Source organism: Tiliqua scincoides, chromosome 7, assembly GCF_035046505.1.
Source record: "Tiliqua scincoides isolate rTilSci1 chromosome 7, rTilSci1.hap2, whole genome shotgun sequence".
In the NCBI taxonomy this organism is placed as follows: Eukaryota; Metazoa; Chordata; class Lepidosauria; order Squamata; family Scincidae; genus Tiliqua; species Tiliqua scincoides.
In genome coordinates this window covers 37,068,976-37,094,587 of record NC_089827.1, presented here as the reverse complement: position 1 = coordinate 37,094,587, position 25,612 = coordinate 37,068,976, and the positions used below count along the sequence as shown (strand labels likewise).

The 25,612-nt window shown below is 45.1% G+C and overlaps 1 protein-coding gene across 1 annotated transcript; it reads left to right on the top strand.

The window, feature by feature from the left end:
* Positions 1-2,181: 2,181 nt before the first annotated feature.
* Positions 2,182-25,175, top strand: LOC136657135 (solute carrier organic anion transporter family member 1B3-like). Its single transcript, XM_066633783.1, has 14 exons — positions 2,182-2,319; positions 3,717-3,858; positions 4,758-4,890; positions 5,499-5,605; positions 8,404-8,550; positions 9,308-9,406; positions 10,705-10,950; positions 13,574-13,738; positions 15,669-15,864; positions 16,833-16,995; positions 20,887-21,071; positions 22,858-22,922; positions 24,023-24,140; positions 24,959-25,175. Exons 1-14 carry the CDS (start codon positions 2,182-2,184, stop codon positions 25,173-25,175), a joined length of 2,121 nt encoding a protein of 706 aa, XP_066489880.1.
* Positions 25,176-25,612: the final 437 nt, after the last annotated feature.

The following is a 25,612-nucleotide window of genomic DNA, read 5'->3' as shown; positions in this document are numbered from 1 at the left end:
TCTAATGAAGGTTGCAAGCATGCCTATATTCTGAACATTTGCTACCTTGATAGTGTTTAATACCTCAAGAGAAATGCATGGATTTCTAGGCATGAGTGGGGATTGCCATCAGGGCCTCCGAGAAGAATTTTATCAGGGGATACAAAGTTTTTGGGGGGCCCCTTCCCAGAGTGGGACAGGGGTGAAACAGAGTGGTGGGGGGGGGTAGCAATGGGGTGGGCAGAATGGGGGCAAAACAGGCAGAGGGAAAGTGGTAACACTTGGAAAAGTCTTTGGAGCCCAGGTCTACCAGTCTTCCCGATGCAGAGCTCAGGTCTACCTGCCTGCCTGGCATCGGAAGCTAGATACAGTAATACAGAAAACCAAACACACTCCTAAGTCTCTCTAAAATCTTTCAAATATAGAAAATCGTTGCAGGAGATTAGGATCATTGTATTTAAGCTCACACTAGAATGGAAAGTGTCCTGTGTACACCGAAACCGGCTTCTGCAGCAGCTGCAGTCCCGCAGCTGTGTTGCTGAGCTCCTATACACTCCTTAATGGTAAGCAGATCCACTAGCGAAAGAGCTACTGTAGCAGGTCAGTTTCCTCCCAGATGTGACACTGTTAAGGAATGTAGGCATTCCTGGACCTGGTGTGTTTGGCTTGTTGCAGTAGTTGCCGCCATGTACCCACGATAATGCTGCCAGCCCCCTGTGTGGGCAGTGAGTCTGGGTGAGATTAGAAAATGAAAGATCCCAGGAAATTTCTGGGCCCTCTCCTTTGGCTCCGGGGCCCCCTTTCTGACCCTGGGCCCAGGTGCAAATTACCCCCTTTATCCCCTTCTCCTGGGCTCTGATTGCCGTCCACAAGATTGCATAAGGAGATTTAAATTGGATTTATTTTTGTTTGCTAGGAAATTGGGAAAGTTAATGATTTCCCTTCTGAGCCACAGAACCTCCTTCTTTTAGAAGAACATGATCTATCCAGCATCACACGAAATGATTCAATAGCTGCTGTTGAGTTGGACTCGTACCCCAGGTAGGCAAAATACTTTTTCCACTTGTTTCTATAGGGCATAATGGAATGCATTGGCAAATACTGCACATACTTGAAAGCAATTAAAAAATACCAACCAACACATACTGATAAAGAGAGAAAGACTATTCTTTCTTAGTGAAGCTATGTTGACTCCCAGTGAAAGGATAGAGAGAATGGGCTTTTCCATTAATACATGCATGGTGTATCACTTCATATTTCCCCTTTAGAACTCTAATCCATATGTGTGAATTGGCTTTGCCAGAAAGGATCACGGGTTGCCAGCTTTTCAGTCGGTCTCTGTAGCTGTGCCTTTACGAGCTTCTTTACCTGCAGGCCTTGGCCAGCAATGATGTGGACCTCGCATCTAATCCCTGCATCTCAGATGGCTTTTACAGGCCCGTTGGGCCAGCTGAAAAGCTGCAACCTTATTGACAAACCAGATGATAAGAAAGTTCTCTGTGTTTGAAGAATGTGTGAAAAAAATATCTGGTTCTGGCATGCAAATGCGGGGACCAGCTTCAGAGGAGTACCCTGTTCCTTGACCTCTTGTGGAAAAGAAGATTCTGGCAGGTACAGCTAGCTCCTCATGCAGAGCTGAGAAAACATGTACAGTATTTTTATTTCTGATTACAGAAGTCAATCTTCAGACATTACATAAACATTTCATTCCAGTATTGTCTAGACAAGCAGATCTCAAACATTTTGGGCTCTGGATCTCAGGGAGCCCTCCTGACTCATGCACTTGGGGAGCCCAAGCGCAACAGTGAAAAGCTGGTCTGGACCAGTTATTTCATTGGGTTCAACGGCATAACTCAACAGCCAGGTTTTCAGCAGCAACAAAAGGAGGCCACTGCAGGAGACAAGGTGTTGGAGCCTGATTACTGGGAGCCCCTGGCATCTTTCATGCACCAATGCAGGGTTGGTTGGTCACAAGTTGTAACATTGTTCTCGTTGTGACAAACAATCCATATTGGTACAGCTGTGCCTCTTGGGATTGAGCTAAGACTTCCTGATTAAATAGTTTCATTCTTCTTCACCTTCCAAAATTAAATTTGAGAACTGAATAAGAAGGCAGGCAAGGGAAATGAAGGACATCCTATAAGCAGATACTTTGAGAGTGCTCTTTGTGGAAAACAGGGAAATCACTCAAGACAAGAAATCATGACCCGAATGGATACTGATGCAGAGAATGTGAGTGAATCCGGCCTGAAGCTGGAACCTGTTATCCAGGCATTGAAGGAAGAAGCCAAGAAAGAACTACCATCTAAGACAAAAACATCATGCTGTACAGGGATAAAGGTACAGTGCATTCGTTGTTTTCATGGTTTTTAACATTGCTGATTTTTTCTGCTTTGCAGTTGTTCTTATTTACTTATTCCAAAATGGCAATCCTTGCTGCTGGAAGAACCAGGTTGTCCCACAACATTCCCTTTGTCAGGCAAGACTCAATAGCTACCCTGCACAGTTTGCAGTTGGCCTGAATCATGAGCCAGTCAGCTTCAGTGGAAATGGAGAGGAGGGGCTTCCTTGTGACTGTGATGTTGAAACAGAGCTGGTAGTCTCTCTGAGGTTTCCTGGACGAGCTACCATTTTGGGGGCCAATGTTCCTCATTCCAGATCTAAAATTTCTGAAACTGAAGGTTCTAATGGACCATTTGAAAATGGCCTCTTCTTCTGCTATTTTCTGTTGAGTCATTATTTGGGTTAAGCATTTTGCCTGTGCAAAAGCCATATGCCCTTTGAGCTGTTGGTGTTATTTTTACACAATGGCAGTCAATAGCAGCCAAAGTTCAGATCTCTGCTTATTTTGTTAACTCTCCTATAACTATTATGTCCAAGCTATCGTAACTTCTATCCTGCATGTTAGAAACTGTTTGTTTTGTGAGAAGCTGAAATAAAAGAGGATAGTGTTGACAGATCTGGTTAATATTTAAGCAGTCATCAGCTAAATAAATAAATTAATTAATTAATAAACAAATACTGAGGAGAACCACATTGCTCCATTGACTAACTTGTTCAACCAGAAATGGACCACTCTTAGTTCAAGTCCTAGCTTGTCTTTTGTTCTGTGACACTTGGGGAACAATATAGAATTACAAGTATATCACTTGTGATGGTAAATGAAATGACGGTTTTGAGCAGTGTTGTATGCATAAAAAGATCATATATGAAAATCCTGTGCCTGTGTTCCATTCCCTTGTCATACCAAAGCAGGACCAAAATATAGAATCAAATGTAGGCTTCTGTAAACAAAATGAGTCTCTGTTGATAAGATGAGAATTGATTGTCAGTGGCTCCCATTAAATTTGTAGGACTTAACTCTCTTTTGGTGCTTTCTTTTGGACCTTTTCCATTTCCACTATGTCCTATTTAAAGGGATAAGAAGTCATCAGTGCCACCAAGAACATCTACCTGTGGTAAGAGCAGCTGTGTGAGGCCGCCAATCCAAATAAGGTCTATTAGGAAAGGGGGGGCAGAGTTAAAGTCCTTCTTACCCTCCAGTGGAACTTATCTATGGAACCCCTAATCTGGCTGCCATTGACTAAAGAAAGAATTTTAGGTTTAATAATACTTTAAACATCATGTGTTGTTTGAGAGACCCTTTCAGCTTTCTGCGGCACAGTGCTGAGATGCCTCATTATCTAGAGGAATGCATGTCCTCATTGGGTTCTCTGTTTTCTTCTGTCTTTCATCAGGCCTTCCTAGCTGCCCTGTCATTCACCTACTTCAGTAAAGTATTTACTGGGGCCATCATGAAAAGTTCCATCACACAAATGGAAAGGAGGTTTGGAATGTCCTCTACTGCGGTTGGCTTCATAGATGGAGGCTTTGAAATGGGTAACTGGTACCAGAGAGGATGATGAGGAAAAAAGTCTTGCACATTGGGGTGACAAGTATATAATAATATGAATCACCATCTTCCATTCCCACCCACAATACTACAGGCATATTCTGGGTGGGACAGAAAAATAACAAATTCCATAATGATTCCTTCTTGGAGAATTTTGTTCTAACTTTTTGGGGGGAGGGCGTGCAGCGGTTTCTGCTTTCTCCTACCCAACTTGCTTCCCAGTTGGGCAGCTAATAACAGCTGACTGATCAAATTTAATCTAGCCACTATAGTCTAAGCTAAACTGTGCCCCAATTATCTCTCCAGTTCATTGTAAGATATCCTTCTTCATTCAAGTCATCTTCCCACCAAAACACAAACATTTTATATGATGATTACTTAGTGGAGGCACCACAATTGCGTTACTGTAGTAATCGATTTTGTGCCTTTTTGTGGAGGAGAGTGTGATTGGCAGCTTCAATGCATGTCAGAGATATTTTCAGGCATCCAAACTTTTTGTCAGTATGCCCAGAGAGCCTAATCATGGAATAGTTCCTCAAAATCATCACATCAAAATGGTGAACAGGACTTCACCAACCATCCTGGGGAAGAGAGTAGAAGTAAATCACCAGCATCCCTTGATAGGAAGAACTCAGAAGTCCTCATTGTCTCCTCCTGTTCTTCCTTGGATTCTTGGATTGCATTCACAGGACAACACAGTTCATATTACCCCCTTATCCACAAGGAGAGCTAGTCATTGGCCAGCTATATGGTGAAGACCACCTTACCATGCTATCACTGCACCTGTTTCCCTACCATAACCAACCTGAAGAAAAGGCTCTGGGTGGTGGAGGGGAAGATGCCAAACAATTAGCAGCACATTAGTCATTGTCCACTTGTTTCCCAGGTAATTTGCTGGTGATTGCTTTTGTAAGTTACTTTGGGGCCAAATTCCATAGACCAAGAATCATTGCTCTTGGCTGTTTCCTCATGTCCCTTGGGAGCCTGTTGGCGACAGTGCCTCACTTCATCATGGGATAGTAAGTATGCATATATACAGTATATGAAAATAAAACTGCAGATATCATAATGTACCTGTATAAATCTATGGTGCAGCCACATTGGGAATATTGTGTACAATTCTGGGTGCCACATCTCAAAAATGATATTATAGAGCTGTAAAATGTGCAGAAGAGAGCAACGAAGTTAATCAGGGGGCTGGAGCACCTTCCTTGCAAGTAATAGCTACAACATTTGGACATTTTCGCCTGGAAAACAAGAGTGATAATGGGGGACATGATTGAGGCCTACCAAATTCCACCTGGTATGGAAGGAGAAGATGGTGTGAAGTTCCTTTTCTTCTTCACCACAATGGAACCTGAAGCCCTCCAACTGATTGGTGTGAGATTTAGAACAGAAATAATGAAATACTTCATAATATAAACTGCTTTTGCTAGAAAACCATCATTGATCTAAACACTGGGGGAAAGTAGTTTTGAGTCTTATTGGGCCATCACATTCAAAGTATCTCAATTCTCTATTACTGAAAACAATTGTTTTGCCGCCCCCCTCCTACGTGCCTAAAGTACCCATCCATACTCCTTCATTCTCATCTTTCAGTGCTAATTTCATCCTTCCTTCTTTTCAGTTATAAATATGAAACAATATCTCTTCCATCAGACAATGCAACGTCTAGTATTTCTCCATGTTCAGTGAATCAAATGGTTGTGGAATCAGAAGGGATTCCTGGGTCAGGTGAGGTTGTGATTTTCAATGGAATTGTATGGGATTTAAGGCAGAACTTCACATTTCATTGAACATGGGGCTGCCACTAAGAATGGTGCCCCATGTCATTTTTTTTTTCTCTTTTCCCCTGTAGCATCATTTATTGTGTTGAGATCACTTTGTGCAATGTCCTCAGTCCACACTATGCTGGTGGGAGCAAGGAAATGAATGTAATATTATGAACTGAGGGTCCATTCCTGAAGACCCAGCGCCAGCCCTCCACTGGCACTGAGTGTTGCAAATGTGCCATAAGGTACGCCTGCAAGACTCAGCACCAGTCCATGCTGAGCCAGCGCCATCAGAAGGCCAACAACACACCACCCAGAGCAAGGGCCAAGCTCCAGGCGGCAGAGATGAATTAGGGTGAGGGAGGTGTTCCGGGCAGGGGGAGGACAGAGGGTAGGTGGGGTGGGGGAGGGAGTGAGGTAGGATGGGGGAGGGACCGGCAGAGCTCTGCTCCACCAGATCCAGAACCCCATGTTGGACCTTCTCGCCCGACATGGGGCCTCTCAACTCTGCGCTGGCTAAATAGCTGGCACAGACTTGAGTAGCCCCATTGTGGGGCTTGGGCCTTCCTTCTGGGGGATTAGGACTAATTTCCCTTCCCTTGAGAAGCCACCAGCAGCTGCCCAAAGCCCCTACAATGTGGCGGTCACCATTTTGGTGCCACTGCTCCTCTAAGTGCCAGGCAGCTCAGGATTGGGCTGTGACAAATGCAATCCCTCACACTGCAGGAGAGAAGCGGGGATTTGGTATGGAGATGCCATGTGAAGTATATCATGTCATTCCATCCTAGGAGAGTGTTTGAGCTCATCACCCTGTTCTAGAATTACTCATAGAGAAATGCTTCTCAAATGCTTTGAAATAGGGTCTCTACTCCTCAACTTTATATACTTCAGTTTTCTCTGTGAAGGTTGCAAGTGGTGGAGCACATTCTTTCCATGTAGTGGTGTAGCTAAGGGAGTGCAGGGGGTAGCAGTTGCCCTGGGCATCAAGCATTAGGGGGGCAACTAGCTGAGCTTGACACTAGAGACCAAAATTGTGAAAATCTTTATATGTATGAATAATATCATCATGTTATATATCACTGGAAAGATAATTTAATGCAAAATGCAATGAAACAAACTGCATTGGAATATCTGTATTCTATCAAATGTTATGGCCAATTAACCAGAAAATGAAAACACAACTGCCTTATGGAACAAAAAGTGGTTTTTCTTAATTTAAAACAGGGGGGGGGGGAAACCATTCCTCTTCATCCAGCACAGTTTCTTAAACCAATCAGGGGCACACTTTTTATTTATTTACTTAATTAAATTTGATTTTGTCTTGGAGGGGGGGTTACAAATCTTTGACCCCAGGTAGCAGATAGATGCATTATCTCTATGCCACTGGCTGGGGGAGGTGGCAGAGCAACTGGGTGATGAGTTGCTGGGGGGGGGAGGCAAGTTTCCCCTCAATTTTCATTTTTTAAAAAGCCTGGGCATGACATCACTTCTGGTTGTGACATCACTTCCGAGGCATCATTTTGAGCTTGGCACTGGGCTACGTGATTATTAGCTATGCCAGTGTTTCCATGCAGAAGGTCTCAGGCAAAACTGAGCTAGATGGACCAATGAATGGGGTCTATATGAGGCAGCTTTACATGTCTGCACTTTAGGGGATTTCCATCTCTTGTGGTTCTTTCCAGTTTAGGCATGATGAAAAACACCAAGTAATCAGTGGGGGTTTGCTGGTGGGCTACTTCTGAGCACTGGTGCATAGGAGAGGGGGACAGGGTGCCCTTGAGGACACCACAAGGTGGCAGTGGAACATGGAGGCTGCTGCTTCAGCATTATGCAGGCAGATGGTTGTTGAATGGATGGCAGAGTTGAATGTTAGCAATGGTGATGCTACCCACTCAGCACCCATGTTCCTGCACACTACCTTGCCTCTCCCGCCATCTTGTGACGCCTTCCTGTAAGAGCACCAGAACCCTCTCCTTTGATGCTCAGCCCCAAGAGGCTGGTTTTCTGTCTACAAACCACCACATGGGTGATTGCTGCAATTTATTTAGTTACACAACAGAGATTCTCCTGTACAGCAGACTGAATGAAGGATATTGATTATGTGAGGACAGAAGCCAGGCCTTGTCTGAGGACAAGTCATGCCTGATGCACAACATTTGCTGCTGTCGCCACTGTCTCTTTCTACTTCATCTAGCTAGGAGGAGGGCAAAGGGGTGATCTGGCAGCATGATTCTCTTCCCAGCCTCATACCTTCAAGCAGGGCTGCAGCCATTGAAAAACCAAGTGGAAGGTGGCAATTGGGCACCTACCCCTGAGCTCATACCTTCTTATGGTTCCTATTAAAAAAGGGTGTTTCACACTTTGTGTTTTGCTCAACGTGACCACCTGTGAACCATGGAATGGACCTGGTTAACTGGGGGTGGTGGTGGGGCCAAACGGTTCCAGAGGCAATTTTTAATTTTTCTTTAAGACTTCCATACACCCCCCAGGCATTTTTTAAAAAAATGAAATGCTCCATGCCCGATCTCGTCTGATCTTGGAAGCTAAGCAGGGTCAGGCCTGGTTAGTACTTGGATGGGAGACCGCCTGGGAATACCAGGTGCTGTAGGCTTATACCATAGTCTTTTGAGACTGAAGGTTGCCAAACAGAGAAAAAAAGTGTTTTTCAGGATGGAAGAAAGAAATTCTTTTTACTTTTGGAGAAGGTATGTTGGCTTTATGGCTCATTCATTCTCCTGATGTAATTGCTGTCACTTGCAGGCTGTGCAAAAGAAACCTCATCATATGCGTGGATTTTTGTCTGGTTTGGAAATCTTCTCCGAGGAATAGGTGAAACACCAATAACTCCACTGGGCATCTCTTACATTGATGATTTTTCTAAAGAAGAAGATGCGCCTTTCTATATAGGTGATGTTTAAAATGAAAGCAGATGTGTTTGTTCTTCACATTTTCAAGTATATTTATGTACATTATGGCTGCACTAAATTTTCACTTATGGAAAGCGGGCTATCCACCACCCTCTCTCTTTCTTTCTCTACATGAGCCCCTGTTAGTGACTACCTGTAAGATGCCTTGAGCTTTCTGTCGGGTGGGATATGAATTGTTTAAATAAATTAAATCATAAATATTTTTGAGTATGATGCTATTACAGTGCTGTGTGGTAAGTCAAATCAGTCAGTATGACAATGTAACTGAGAAGAAAGGAAGTCAGTTGTTTGTCCTGGCTTGGAACAAATGTCAGGAGGGGAGGGGGATCTCATAAGCAAAGGCTATTGGGCCAATGCTCTCTGTTTTGCTGAGCAGAGGCAATTTCATAACTGTAGCAGGAAAAGACAAGAATGGTATTCTTGTCCCTTCGACACCAGAGCACAGGGCCCTGAAAAATCAATAGGCGAATACATTTGTCCCTTTTTGCAAGACCCTTTGAAGGACTGCCAGAAAGTGAGGCACTTTTCACAGCTTGCAGAATGTATGGGGCAAAGCACTCTCCTGCTCCTTTTGGACCCAGCTCTGCTGATCCTTGGAGGGAGGAAAGGTGCACACACAGGAAAGATGCACAAGTCACATAAATGGAAAAAAAATTATCCTGGACAAGGTCAAAGTGCAGAACGTATGAAGAGTTGTGCATTGAAATGCACTGATACTATTTTCGCTTTAATTGCAGGCTGTTTGCACACAATAGCGATGATTGGCCCAATGGCAGGTTTCCTCTTGGGATCTGTGTTAGCCAAAATGTACGTGGACATTGGCTTCGTGGATTTGGGTAAGATCCAATAAATATGGGTTGTTGTTGCAACATGGGGGTGTGAGATGGCTTGGCTTACTGCTTTGAGTCAACTAGAGCTATTGGTCTTGCAAGCACCTTAATGCGATCATGTTCCCTGATGCGCTTAGATTATGGCCCACTTCATCATCTAGATTAAGTGGTTCTTTTTCCAGGGGTGTGTCCTGATAGACTTATCATACCTTGGAAAAGGTATGATAATTATCATACCTTGGAGAAGGAGGTTGGATTTGACTTTCCAGCCCTGTGAGTCTATGAATCTTTTTATCTTCCTGTATAATGTATTCAAAAATTTTGAGGCCTTGCCTACATTATCAAAGCTGGAAGTTTCAGTCTGATTTGGAGGTGACCCATTTGCCATAGGAATAGGCTGTTCCTGAGGCTGTTGCACCTGAACTCCAGGATAGCTCTCCCTACTGCACACCTCTCATGGTTAGAAACCTCAGCGGTTGTGTTTTTTTAAATTTTTTTAAACATGGGTAGAGATACAAGAAAGGGCTCTTTAGTCCCCTACCCCCAGCATAAATAGTATCAGTTGCTTAGGCCCAAGGGCATGCAGACAATTTGATCAGGTTAGCAAGCAGGCAGAAAGAATAGAAGTGTTAAAACTTGGCAACCCCCAGGTATGGACTGTAGAAACAGAAGTCTTGAGGATGAGATCATTAGTTCCTCCATCTCCATTGCTTCTTGACAGCGGTGACCTCCTTCTTTTTGACCTTCCATTGCCATCTCTTCATCTTTTCCCTCTGTCCAGAACTCTGTCACCTCTCTTCTCACTCTGGCCACAATAAACCACCCCTTAAAGGAATACTTCTAGTTCCTTTTTCCTGTAGGGAAAGCTTTCTATACGTTCTGGGATGAAGCACAAACTCATCATCCTTGCCCTCAAAGCCCCTTATGGCTTTGCCCTGCTCACCTTTCTGTACTCGTGTCCCAAAATGACACTCCAGGTCCACCACCCTCAACCTTTCAAAAATCTTGTAGTCCCTGACTGTCACCTTGTAACTCCTTTCTGGACATCTGCAAAATGCTGCTCCTCTCTCACTTCAAATACATGCGCTGAGAACAAACTTTTCCTCCGTTATCCATCTCTCCTCTGTTTGCTGAACTGCAGCTGAACTGAGCTGCAGCTTTGCTAATTCCTTGGGGCAGGGACCTGTCTTCTGTTTTTACTCTGTAAAGTGTCCTGCTTTCTGTGTAAAGTGTCCTGGATGGTGCTATCTAAATAAACAAGAAAACTGACAATAGAATTTGGTTGGATCCATCTCTCAATTTAGGAACAATAACTATCACCCCAATGGATTCCCGCTGGGTCGGCGCATGGTGGCTTGGCTTTTTAGCAGCTGCTATCTTCAATTTTATTTCTGCCATCCCATTCTGCTTCCTGCCTAAGAGTCTGAACAAGGAAGGAGAGAACCCTTCTGTCCAGAAAACACCAGACACCGTGAAAACTGATGGTGATGAAAGCCAAGCACAGAAGTCTGAAAATAAACAAGGGGTGAGGCGGACAGGAACATTTAAAGGTAAAAACATCAGATCTGCCGTGCTGGCTCAGACCAAGAGTTTATTAGCATGCCAGGGTCAGGATCCAGGCAGTGGCATAGCTAAGGGTTTGCAGGGGGTAGCAATTGCACTGGGCATCAAACTTTGGGGGGGCAACAAGCTGAGCTTGAAACTACTGACCAAAATTGTGAAAATCTTGGTATGTATGAATAATACCATCATGTTATATATCATTAGAATGGTAATTTAATGAGTAATGCAATGCAGCAAACCCCATTGGAATATCTGTGTTCTATCAAAAGTTATGGACAATTAACTAGAAAATGAAAACACAACCGCCTTATGGAACAAAAAGTGGATTTCTTTAACTCAAAACTGACCTATGAGACTGATTGTTCTGAGAACCAATGACATGTTATTATGTTATTGACATGTTGCAATGACATGTTATTATGATACAGTATGGAAGCAATAATGTGTTAATTTGAGTCAGCTCTCATTTCCATGTATCATAATACAGTTACCCCTGCTAACTGTAATAGCAGGCACTCTTTCAAGTGGTGCCCCTCTTATATTTAGCAAGAGGAGAATAACCATCCCTCTTCACCCTAGCACAGTGTCTCGAACTAATCAGGGGCACACTTTTTAAAAAGCCTGGGCGTGACATCACTTCCGGTTGTGCCATCACTTCCAGGGCATCATTTTGAGCCTGGCAGCGGGCTACACAATCATTATGCCAGTGGATCCAGGCAGTCAGGTTCTGAGGCCTGTAGGAGGCCATAAGCAGCCCCAAATTAGCAGCTGTTGCTTTCCAAAGCAATACAGAAGGATCAGAATGGCCAAAGGCAAAATAATAATAATAATAATACAGGTATTTATATACCGCCTTTCTTGGTCGTCAGATTTCTCCTCAGACTTTAATTCAAGGCGGTTTACATAGGCAGGCTGTTCTAAATCCCTACAGGGATTTTTACAATTGAAGAAGGTTCTGTCTTTCAAGAACCACAACATTTCAGATGGATCTTTTATGATCTGGTATCACATTCTGGCCTCCAGTTTCCTCCCACGCAGGCTGACAATCCTTCATATCTCACTTGAAGGGTGGCCAAAGAGCAGGTGGAATAACTCGGCTCGGCTTGTCAGCTGCTTCAAGGTCTCGCCGTTCACGGTGCCGGTGGCCTCGAACTGGCGACCTTCAGATGTTATCTTCAGGGAAACGGAGGCTCTACCCTCTAGACCAGACCTCCTGCCCAGGCAGAGGTCAAGATGCAAAGCATCTGCATAGTCAAAGCTGCTATGTGAGTGCTCACAATCCAAGGCACCAACCAGGGACAGCCTCACCCCAGGGACCGGCTGAGGAGCAAACTCTGAGCGTCAAACTCGATGGGCAGCGATCGGCTCTTGGGTCACCTGTCTGGATGCTTATGCAGCTTGGTACTTCAGCATAGATGGTTCCCTTGAGGCACAGTGCTCAGCCTACTAGGCTTGCTGTTGAACCAAAGCATTGGTGATACAGGAGGAAAGGCGCCGGAGCCTGATTGCTGGGCATCCCTGATTGAGCTCCCCACCTCCACTGGGTAATTTGACAATTTGTTTTCTGATTCCTCTGGGAAACTCAAAATCTGGCAATAACCTCCCCCCCTTTTCACCCTAGCATTGGATACATAAAGGTATACTTCCTCTAAATATGGAGGTTTCATTTAGCTATCAAGGCTAATAGCCATTCATCAGCCCATCCTCCACTAAAAAAATGGCTTTTTAAAAGCCATTCCACATCTTGCAGAAATGAGTTCTGTTTGTTAATTATGGTTGATTGGCAACCTTCAGTCTCGAAAGACGATGGTATAAGCCTACAGCACCCGGTATTCCCAGGTGGTCTCCCATCCAAGTACTAACCAGGCCTGACCCTGCTTAGCTTCCTGAGATCATACAAGATCAGGCATGTGCAGGGTAACAGTTGTTAATTACGCCTTGCTACCTTTTCTTTCTCTTGAACTATCAGTTGGTTCCATTGGATGGCTCTGTGTTTTTATATTGTGAGAAGAAAGGAAGGAGAGAGCAAGGGTGCTTTGGCTGAAGGTGGGCTTTGGCAGAATAGGTGCCTCCTCCAAGCTGGGTACCCACTCAAGGGGTGGAGTGTTCTAGACAGAATTTTCTGCAATTACCGATTGCTATCTCACTAATTAATTAATAAACATGGCCTTCATTTCTACCAAATTTCTTTGTCATGTGTTTGGAGGGATACTTTGGCAGAGGGAGCAAAATGTCTTTCTAGCCACAGACACCATGTAGTAAACACTTACAAGTGCTGTATACATTATTTGAGATAAAAATTTTGAGAGTTCCTTCATGTCAAATTGGGCCTAGTTAGCTCACAGGGCAAGCATTATAGTCACACTAGTGGTGAACTCATGAACCATCATCGCAAAGATATATTCATTTATTTAGACTTTAAAAAATCAAAAAATACTGAAATCTGTATTGCTGTCAAAGTTTAGAAAAACAGTGTCTCAAAAAATTAACTAGGCTGGTTTCAAACTGAGCCGTCAGGTGCAGATCTGTGGATCCAATGAGCTGCATTCTTTAAAAATGATTTTTCAATAATTTATAGTGGCCTGACTAGTGGCTATCTCTTTCTTTCAGATTTCTTTCACTCCCTGAAGAGGGTGTTTAGTAACCCAATGTATGTGGTATTACTGTGCGGTACAGTGCTCCAGTTCAGCAGTTTTATTGGTTATCTGACATATAATCCAAAATATATAGAACAACAGTACAAACGTTCAGCATCCAGTGCTAACTTTGTCACAGGTAAATCTCTTTTACCTTTAAATATTTATCTATTATAGCCTTCTACTATCATGGGGCTCCTATCCAGCTTACAGTCCAGGTCAACACCTGCTTAGCTTCAGAGACCTGAATCAGGGGCTCTTGCATCATACAATAGCCCAAGTTCTAGATAGTTGCGCCCTGCACAACTTTAGAAAAAAGCCTGCAGTAGGCCTGTGTTGTTAAGAGCCCTGTATATGGTACTTTGTCAAATAGATCAATTAAGCTTGCCAAACCCCGTGTGGTGTGGAGCCTGAATTTCAAACCTAAGCCTCAGCACATGCTGAGTTGCAGTGGGAATATCTGATGATGCAGTCAGTGCCTTAAGCATGTAAATTACACTATCATAATAAACTCCATGCGGTGCTGTGCTCTACAAACAGCCACATGTTCAGGATCAGGCTGCAAAGTGCTTCCATTTGGTTTCTAGTCCAGTTCAATGTGTTGAGAGTTTATTTTATTTTTAACATTTAAAGATCTATATGGACTGGTTTCAGAAAACTGTAAGGTGTGCTTTATGTATCTTTAAGGGTGCAATTCCAACTTGTGCTGGAGCAGGCAGGCCAGTGGGCCAGCACTGCGTCCAGCGCTAGTATGGGGCCAGAATCAGCACAACCCGAGGCAAGGGAAAACTCTTTCCTTACCCTGTACTGTGGGGCACTGGCCCCAACGGGTCTGCTTGGATCTGCGCCACCTCAGGAGGTGGCACAAATCCGAGTAGACTGTAGCAACCAAATCCGAGCTTCTCAGGAACAGGGTCAGGATCCAGCATAATTGGTGGATTCTGGCCCTGCCTCCCTCTCTCCACCCCTGGGAATGCCCGCCACCCATTCTCCACCCACCCTGAAATGCCTCCTCTCTACCTCCTCCCCGCCCTCCCCACATCCCCCCCCCAGCCCCCTGCTTCGGCCAAGCTCGGCTGATACAAACCTAACCCGCCGGGTCTGGATTCAGCACGGGGAAGCCAGTGCAGCTCCTTGCATTGGCCTCCCTGTCTCCCAAGTCAACCCAAATGTACCTTATAGCATGTTTGAGACACCCCCAGGTTGGCACAAGTGACTTGTACCTGTCTAACCTGGGGTTTAGGATTGCGCTGCACATGTATTATCTACAGCCCACTCCTATTTAACTCCCTGTGCGGTGATGCATCAGTGCTAGGACAACTTCAGCTACATCCTGTGGGGGAGTTTTGGCTGCTGGATGTCATTCGCCCTAGGGTAAGCTCCAGCAACAGCTTGGGTCAACTTAGACTTATACCAATGACATCACTAATGTACATCCAAGTTGATCCATGCTGGCAGATCTGGACCAGGAAGAAGGTCAGGATTCAGTGTGAGCCTGCTCTGCACTCCCCCTGCCCCATCACCATCCCGTTGCACCATCCACCCTTCCCTGTTCAACCATCACCCCACCCTCCCCCAACCCCTCACTTCCGCTAGTGGGTCTTGATCAATTTTTGAGCACATACAGGAAGGCTCTGCCCTTCCCACCAGCATGCTGACTGCTTGTGCTACTGCAAAACACTTTATGGCTGCTTTGAAGCTGCCTACACCAGCAGAACACATGTTCCACCTTCACTATGTTTAGTAGGATTAGGCTGTTAGAACATTTATATACCACTTATCCACAAAATAGTGGTATAAATATTTTAATGAACTAATGTACAAATAAGGTAAGCATTGCCATGTTTGATCAGACCAAATGATTGAATCCACCATTCAGCAGAAAACTAGAGAGGATCAGGAATACTGTTTAATTTTTTCAGCCCTTTAATTACATTTAAACACTTTGGATCTTCAGTGTATTCTTGCCACATTCCCAACTCTCACTGTTTCCATTCACACATACTCCATTTTCTTTTGTGGCTCAAAAAAAGTGTAACTTTCCTTCTTTCTCTGGCTCTTATTTTCAGCTGTAGCTGTTATACCAGTTGTCAGCTTTGGTATGTTCATGGGAGGGCTAATCATGCGAAGGTACAAATTAGACATAATTTCTGCTACAAAAATGGCCTTTACTTTGCAATTTGTATCATTCATCATTCAATTCTCCAACCTTGCCTTGGGTTGTGAGAACCGTGCAGTGGCTGGATTGACAGTGTCCTATGATGGGTAAGTATGCCTATTCATAATAAAATATTGGCTATTTGCAGGTGGGTGAAGGGGGGGAGACCAAAGGCTGGCACATCTTCATCTAAGGGAGGCAGTATTTTGCTGCGTCAGGAGCCAAGAGGCACTGGCCCAGCTTTCATGTATCTCTTATATGCTGGGATTCCGAATAGGGTTCTTCAAGGAAGAGGTCCTGTCTTGTTATGGGCTGGTCCTAACAGAAAGGTAGTAGGAAATGACACCATATTAGCACTAAAAAATATATACGTGTTGGGCACAATCCAAACCTGCGCTGGAGTGGGCAAGCCAAGGGGCTTGCGCTGCATCCAATGCAGGTTCATTGGCTGCAGCAGCTAAGCCAGGGGCAAGGGGAAGCTCTTCCCCTTACCTCTGGGTAAGGGCTGCGCACCCCAATGGGTCACCTCAGACCTGCACCACCTCTAGAGGTGGCGCAAGTCCAAGGAGAGCAGAGCGGCAGCAGATCTGTTATAACTGCCGGATCCCAGCCTCACCCCTGGCTCCCCGCGCGCCCGCCCCTGGGGCTGCCCATCGCCCGCCCTCCCCCTGTCCAGAAACACCCCCTCCCGCCTCCTCCCCACCCCCCATGCCTAGCTTCACCACTTGTGTCGGCGTGGGTGTGCTGGCACAAGGGGCAGGGAGGAAGCAGCTGTGGAGGTCTCCGCTGGAGGCGCCAGAGGCTCCGGAGGCAGCTTCCTCCCACAGATAGGCAAACATGCTTTATGGTACGTTTGCGACCCTAGGATTGCACCCATAGTTATCAGCTGGACAGTGACTGGAAGCTAAAATGTAGACGGGTAGATGAAATTCCTTCAGGAAGTGGAACTGGCCCATGGGCCACCTGTTAGCCACCCACTCCTCTTCTAGGACACCTAACGTAACAGAAAGCCTGTCCTGTCTCTGAGAAGTTTCTCAGATAAATTAAATTAATGGTTCTACATTTATTTTCCAAGACAACCAGTTGCACGGGATACAATTCCCTTATCTTCACCCTGCAACTACAACTGTACCTGTTCCGCACACCAGTGGGATCCTGTCTGTGGAGCCAATGGAATCACATATGTGTCGGCATGTTTTGCTGGGTGCAAGGATGTGACAGGAACTAAGAAAGATTCGGTAAGAACGTTTCTATCTTTTTTTCCACTACAAGAATGAGGGGATGCCATTGTGTATTTGGGTTTGCAGTGGAAGATTAAAAAAACATCTGCCTGCCTTTTGAGAAAAAGAAAGTATGTGTAGCTTTGGACTTCATTTCTAAAAAGAGAGGTGCCCTGGATCAGTATACCCAGAAGCCAGTGAAGCCATGCCTCTGCCGTGGAAGATTTTGCTCCTAATATGAAATGTTGGGGGGGGGGGGCTCCTTAAGGCCAGGAAAGAGAGCCTCAGGTCCTCATGTAGTGTATTGTCCTCCACAGCTCTACATAGCTTTATGCAGCGGGTGTGCCAGAGGTTCATCAGTCCAGCATTCTCTTTCCCACAGTGACAAGCCAGATAATGCTCAGATGCTTAGAAGCAGGAGGGCAAAATGGCTAATCTGCTATTAAACTAGGAGCCCTCCCCCTAACTTGAGGCAGTAAATGTCATTCATTAATTATGCATTGTATGCAATTGTATGTGAATACAATTATTCACTTGTATATGCCCACATTCCTAATTTGTGTAAATTACACAAATCCAAATTGCTTTGAATGCAAAATGTAGATTTAATTTTAGTGCAAAATATACCCAGTCCAATACATCCCGTCGAACCTGAAAAAATCATAATCTATAAACTAGCATTTGATATCAACTTGCCATATGCCTTGATTTCTTACAGCAATGGTGACTTATTGCTGATCTGACTGTTCACGTACCCTTCACTTGACTTTGAGTCCGTGGAAATCTCAGGGCTGTTCCACGGGTGGCGCAACCTGAAACCCTCACAGAAAGTGGCAAATTTGAGGGGGTGGCAAAATGAAAGAAGGGTCCCATATCCTGCATCCTCCCCCTACCCTTCATCCCACCCCAGGCAAGAGGATCTGAGCAGTTGCAGCCCCGACCTCCACTAGGGAGAAAGGAGAGGAAAAACCCAGTTGCAGTCACCTCTCCATCTCTCCTCCTGCAGTTGATTGAAAACATCCAAATGAACCATGAGATTGAGAGGAAGAGTCTACCATTCCTTTTCCTTGCCAATAACTTTGTCTACTTTAGATGCAGCTCACCTGGGTAATTTTAAATGAAACCCAGGTGAGCACAGAGGCTGCACCTAGGGCAGCAGAAAAGAAAGTGATGGGGAGTGACTGGGCTCTGGTCAGCTCACTCTCCCCCTCACTTCAACTGTGGCTCCCTCCCTCCCCCTTCCAGTGCGGAGGCACCAGCAGCAGCAGGAGTTCAGGCAGAGTATGTGTATATGACGGCATTATTTGTGGCTGGTTCAGACAGCACTGGAGCTCTGGCCAGGCCTGGAAAACAGCTCAATTTGAATTGAGTTGAGAATCCAAAATGTACACAATCATGAGTTTGGCTTCAAGTGAACACAGGTTATTGCTTCTGAATCCAAGAGTTGTGGTACTTGAAAAACATTACATGATTCTAAAGATGTATCACCATGTTAAAGGCTTGTCAGACATCTTTGTGTAAATGGAATATCTGATTGGACTAACCTAGTTTCCCTATGGGCGCAATCCAAAACTATGCTGGAGCAGGCAAGCCAGGAGGCTTGTGCTGCATCCAGCGCAGGTTCGCTGGCTGCAGTGGCTCAGCCAGAGGCTAGGGGAAGCTCTTCCCCTTACCCCTGGGTAAGGGCTGCTCACCCCAATGGGTCTCCTCGGACCTGCACCACCTCTGGAGGTGGTGCAAGTCAGAGGAGAGCGGAGCGGCTTGAAGCTGCTCCGTTCTCCACAGGGATGGGAGTTGAGATCTGGCATAACTGTCGGTTTCCAGCCCTGCCCCAGGCTCCCCATGCACCCGCCCCGGGGCTATCCATCACCCACCCTCCCCTCACCCAGAAACACCCCCTCCTGTCTCCTGCACACCCCCACCTTCGCCTGCCTCTTGTGTTGGCGCGGGTGCGCTGACACAAGCGGCGGCGAGGAAGCGGTGCCGCGGAGGCTTCTGCTAGCCTCCGTGCATCGGCACATCTAGATGCACCGATGCAGCCTCCTCCCATGGAGGGGCAAATGTGCTTTACGGCATATTTGCGACCCTCCCGGGGTTCCTGTGCCGGCATAAGTGCCAGTTAGGATTGGACCCTATATTGCCTAAAAGTCGCAAACCAAGATCTGGTTAGGCATGCCTAAGCCACAGAAATCAGCTCAGTGCTTAGGCTTGAGTACACTTTTCGACCAGGAACCTATAGCTGTATGCACAGCCACACTGTGCAATAAACTGCAGTATTTCAATAGGGTCCAGGTTTCCTAGTGGTACTATAGAGATTGTGTCTACCCATCTGTCAATTGACTGTCCTCAGAAGAAAGAGCTGTAAAAGGTTTGGGTTCAGGCTGGGCAATGCTGACTAGTTCTTTGGATCTGACGTTAGCTGGCTTGTAGTTCTTGCTTGATGGCTGTCTACAGCTCAGTTCCAACAACAGCCATTGGCAGAGCTGACCTTAGGGCAATTTGACCCATTTTGCCCAATTGGGCCCCAGGCCTGGAGGGCCCTGGAGTAGAATGGTAAGCAGAGCACCCACAGCCACAGCCAGCACCTTGCTCTGAAGGTGATGCTCTGGCATGGAAGCAGAGCATTGCTGCTGGATGACCCTCCCTCCTGCCCACCCATGAATCCAATTGGCTTGAAATTATCCCCAAGCAGTTGGTGGTGATGTTGCTGCTGGGTGCCTCTCCACTACCACTCATCCTGGTGAGTAGAGTGGGCCACAGGGTGGAGGCCACTGCAAAAATGTTTTGTATTGGGCCCCACAACCAGGGCCTAGGAGAAGGGGGTAAAGGGGGTAATTTGTACCGGGGCCCAGGGTCAGAAAGGGGGCCCAGGAGCCAAAGGAGGGGTCTCAGAAAGTTCCCGGGACTTGACATTTTCCTATCTCACCAGAACTTGATGCCAGCGCATAATGTTGGGGCACAACCACATGCCTGCAGTGTTAATTGCTGCTGCAAGTCATATACACCAGGCCTAGGAAAGCATCCATGACCCTCCTTAACACAGTGTCAAATCTGGGAGGAAACCGGCCTGCTACAGTAGCTCTTTGGCTTGCGGATCTCATAACCATGAAGGAGTATATAGAAGCTCAGGGACCCAGCTGTGAGGCTACAGCTGCTGCAGAAGTTCATTTTGACCCATTCTAGTGTGAGCCGAAATATGATGATGCTAATTTTCTGCAATCAATTTTCTATATTTCAAAAATTTTAGAGAGACTTAAGCGGGTGTTTGGTTTTCCATATTAATTTATCTAGCTGCCAATGGCGCATGCTTATTATTATTATTATTAACAGTATTTATATACCGCTTTTTAACTAAAAGTTCACAAAGCGGTTTACAGAGAAAAATCAAATAACTAAATGGCTCCCTGTCCCAAAAGGGCTCACAATCTAAAAAGATGCAAATGAATACCAGCAGACAGCCACTAGAACAGACAGTGCTGGGGTGAGGTGGGCCAGTTACTCTCCCCCTGCTAAAAAAAGAGGAACACCCACTTGAAAAAGTGCCTCTTACCCAATTAGCAAGGGGTAGATCAGGTAGACTTGGGTTCTGCATCAAGAAGCCTAGTAGACCTGAGGTCCAAAGACTTGTGGCTGTCAGCACTCTCCCCTGCCCTATTTTGCCCCCCTTCTGCCTGCCCCCATTGCCCCCCTTTCCTTTTGGGAAGGGGCCCAGAAGAAACTTTGTACCCCCTGCTAAAATTCCTCTCATAGGCCCTGCCCTCAGCTCCTAAAGCCAGCCTGCCCATCGGATTTGGTCCAAAGTCTCTGTCCATTGGTCTGAGTACTAGAGAAATTGAGAGGGAGGGAGTCATTTTCACATGAAGGCCTGATGAACTGAGTTGTCTATGCCCCCATGTGCATCTTTTCCAGGTTTTTCAAAATTGTAGCTGTGTTGGAAATGTGGATTCAGCGACAAGCAATTCCACGGCAGTTTTGGGAGAATGTCCAAGGAGCGACAAATGTGGAAGAAGGTTTTATTATTTCATTGCAATAAAAGTTATAAGCTCCTTATTTTATTCATTGGGATCGACTCCTTCTTACATGATCATGATTAGGTAAGTCACACAACAATTAGGATAAAATCCTCTCCTTTACCCAGATCTCAAGGCTTCTTTGTGGATATCTTGAGTGTCCAAATTCACTGTTGCTCACATGTACCACTGTGAAATGATTGGCAATGCTCTCTCCTCCCCAATTTGTCTAAACATCTGAGGGCCATTTCACACATTGCACAGAGCAAAATTCTTGTTTGCTACTGACCTAGTTATGACCACATCACACATTACATTTCTGTAGGTGTACACCTAATAGTTAAGGTCCCAATCCTAATTACCCACTGTACTGCCTGAACTAGCATTTCAGCAGTGTAACATGCTTTAAGGCTTTTGCTAAGGATGAATTATCATACTATTATCATTGTTGCTATTGTCATTATTGTTGCTGCTGCTGCTGTCAATGTTGTTACTGTCATTATTTAATGAATTTTTATTCTGCCTTTCTCCCACACATTCTGGGCCTCAAGGCAGCTAACAGCCTAAAGACACAGCACCTTAAACAGATTAAAACAGTATTAAAACATAGCCATAAAACAATTAACACAATACAAACAGATTAATACCTATGGATCACATAAAACAAACTGGACTTGTTAAAGGTCAAAAGTTCAAGATTAAAGTTATAAGTTAAACTTCCAGCCCATCTTGTCGGCAATCAAACACATTCTTAAGTAAGGAGGTCTTGAGGCCCTGCTGAAAGGACTCCAAAGAGGGAGTTGTTCTTAGTTCCAGGGGAGTGAATTCCATTAACAGGGTATCACCATCAAGAAGGCCCTATTTCTTGCCATCATCCCACTCACTGCTTTCAATGGTGGCACAGTTAAATGGGCCCTCTCTAATGACCTAAGAGGATGGGTAGGATTATAAGGAAGATTATAAGGCTGCCAACCAAGCAACCTGCTGTTGCTGAGGTACATGCCCCAGTTCTGATACAGTGCACACCCCTTTGGCGTGGCTGCATTGGTGCATGGAGGATGCAGGTAGAATTGGGCTGAAAGCGTTCCTTTGCTGCCATACCCAAGTTTACCTCTGCATAATCCATAATAAGCTGCAGCCAATTCCAGCTCCATGACAAGTATAGTTCTATGATGCATTTCCCACATTCACAGTATATGTTTTTAGTGCACATGAAAAAGAACACTCTTTGGGTGAGTAGATGTGACATGAAGAGATCCATAAACAGGTCTTCTCTTAGGATCCCAACTGGTGCTTTGAAGATCAGAGAAGTGGCATTGGGGAAAAGGGGGGTTAATCCTTTTCTCCTGGGTAATTTCCCTGATCCAAATCACATCCCTGTGGCTATGGGGGAAAACATACAGGTAGTATATCACATTCCACCGTTGAGGCACCGTAAGAAGGAGGAGCCTTGTATTTGAGGTGGTCCTTAGAGCTTATGTCACCGGTTATGCTTCATGTAATGGCATCACGCATGAAAGTGTTTACTCAGACAAATTATATACTGTACATCATTATTAATATGTATACCGTGTTCTGCGTTGCTCATCACCAATGACGTCACGCACAATGGCCAATAGATTCCCATTATGTACCACAATAGCCCATATTCATCTTATAATTGCAGTGTATTAGTGGGAGCCATGTATCGTGTATGCATCCTGATGACAGCAAGTGCTGGGAGTTGTAATTTCCCGGTAGCTGAATGTAGCAATGGGGAAAACATGTGGAGGATTCACACAACCTGGTTTGTTAGCATCAGGGCTGCTTTATACAAATGCAAAAAAAATTTTCAAAAGCATATTATGGCTCATCATTTTTCACTCTTTAGATGCATACAGCCGGAGCTGAAATCTCTTGCGGTTGGCCTCTATATGCTTGTTCTGAGAACTCTGGGTAAGAAATGGCATTCGGATCATTTTGAATCTCATACTCCAATCTAATGCTCATTGTATGCTTTCTTCCCAATGCATTGGCCCAGAGCATGGTGAAACTAGGCCTTGCTATATGTGATGCAAGACACGTATGCAGTAAGGTCTAACACTGTCCAGAACTGCTATGCTTTGGGGCCCACATTTGCATTTGAGAACTGGAATGAATGCAGCTGAGTTTGTTTCCTGTGCAGGTCACTCATGATGTAGCCAGCAACCTGTGTCAGAGCAGATAAACTGGCAGGAGGGCAGGAAGGACAAGTAACAGGGCATATTGGGTGAAGGAACTAGGGGCTGTGTCGGGGGAGGAAGTAAAACTGGCAGTAGTCATGCGCACAGAACCATTTTATTTCATGCACAATGAAGACGTGTGTGTGTGTGTGCTCGCACATATGTGTGGATTCCCTGCTACACTGTGGCAGGGAATCCAATGATCATTGGTTCCTTCCTAACAGAGACGGGCAAGAGAGTATGTTCCCGCCTCCCCCGTCCCAGGGTTTCTCCAGCTAATTCCAAGGCTAATTCCAGCTAATCCCCTCGGCTCCTCCTCCTGCCCTCTCTCATACAAAGAAACAAACCAGACCAACCATCCTTTGTCTAATAACCATCGGTTCCTTCCTATCAGAGACGGGCAAGAGAGCCTGCTCCCACCTCCCTACTGCCAACTTGGATGCAAAAGCAAACATTAACCCTTCCCTGTCTCCTAGCTGGAACTTCTCTGCTGCTCACATGATCTGAATGATGGCACCACAAAGCTTTTCATGCCACGAAAATTGTAAGCAAGCACACCCAGACACAGACTTGAGTCTGCATGCGTGGGGATGAGTGCTGACTCAAGGGGCCCTTGACTCGAATGCTGATTTTCGCGATTCAGGCTCAGGTCACCTGATTTGAGTTCCCATTCCTGCTAACTACACTTCCCTATCTACAAGAGGCACTTGTAGAGTTTCAGCATCATCCGTCCTCTTTGACCCGAGTGGAAGGGTCAGAATGGAAGATGACGGTTGTCTAAAAATGAGCCTCTTAATGACAACATGGCTATATTTTCTGCTTGCTATCTTACAGCTGGAATTCCAGCCGCAGTTTATTTTGGAGCACTAATAGACCGGACATGCTTGAAGTGGGCAAGCAGTAGCTGTGGGCGACAAGGAGCATGCAGGCTGTATGAGGCTACCGCGTACAGGTAGGCTGTGTGAAACGCTGCACCATCCAAGACAATTCTTATTTCCTCATTATGCATTGGCTGCAGTCAACTGAACTGGCATGACAAGATATCTCCAGATGAATTATTGGTATTATTTGTTGCCAGTAACAAACACACACACACACACACACACACCAATGTTCTCTCAAATTTCTTCCCCCACTGTCTCATTCTTATAGGTTTCATTAAAAAAAATGAAAACATTGGAGCCAAATAGTCATTATTGTCTGTCCTACTTGCAGTTACCTGGGAGTAAATCCCATGGCATTAATGGGACTTACTTCTAAGTAGAGATGCATAGGATTGTGCTCGAAATTGTATCTGTATATATTTGTCATACACGGCGTACAATAATGACCATTTGCTCATTTGGCTGCCCTCCTTAGGGCATCACCTTCTCAGTGACAGGCACTCAGATCTGACTGTTCCAAGCGCTCTTTCAGCGATCTGCACAAAATGCCTGGTTCTTCTTTGGCAGGCTTTGCAGAGGTAGAGCAATAAGAAAACAAAGGGAAGTGATAAGGGCAACTTATTTCAACTGTGTGGGGCTACCATTGTAGGTGTGTGCCTGCACAGCTCTTAACCAAAGCATATTTGGGCTACTTTCTGTTCTATTTTCTAGATTTGGCTGCTCGATGATGTTTTACTTATTCTTTTATTTTAAATTGTTACTATAGTGTTATTAGGATTTATGTAGTTGTGTTGAGGTGTGTGTTTGCTTAAATAGAAAAAGAAGAGAAGTATTTTGAGATAATGAAAATGTTTCTCCTTTTTTGTGGCTTGTTTCCTTTTCACAGACATTCTTACTTCGGTCTCATGTTTGGCTTAAGGGGTCCATCCTATCTGCTGGGATTAGTATTTTTCTTTCTCGTAAAGAAACATTTTGGAGGAAAAGACACTAAACCCACTGATAATGGAATAAAAGAAAGTGTCCCCTTGAATGAAGAAGCGAAGTCAAATGGCAATGAACTTCTGGCTTGTCCTTCAGACGGAATCAAAGATACCGCCATCTAGGAAAATTCACCAGATGGATCAAAATACATGTTGCTTCATGCATGTGCTTCAGTATTTGTGTTTCCTTAATAGCAGCTGGGAGTGGAGGAAAAGGGGTGAACCAGATTAACACCACAGAGTAGAGCAGAGAGGCTTCAACCCTTTAATGCCCCTTCACAGTTTCAATGCAGATCCCCCTGTGACTGATGGGAGCTCCAAGAGGGAAGCATTCATTTGACCCCTAATAATGTGTAGTTCAATCCTAAAACCGTCATGCACGGATCATGGAAAAACCTTGGATATATCAAAGAAGTATGTTTGGAACATACTAAGAAGTATGTTCCACTAAATTTAGAAGGATTTACGGCCCAACCCAGCACAGATTCCCCACGCCAATGCAGCCGCACCAGTGCAGTTGGTGCTGCGTCCCGCATGGGGAATTTAGCAGGTGAGATTTA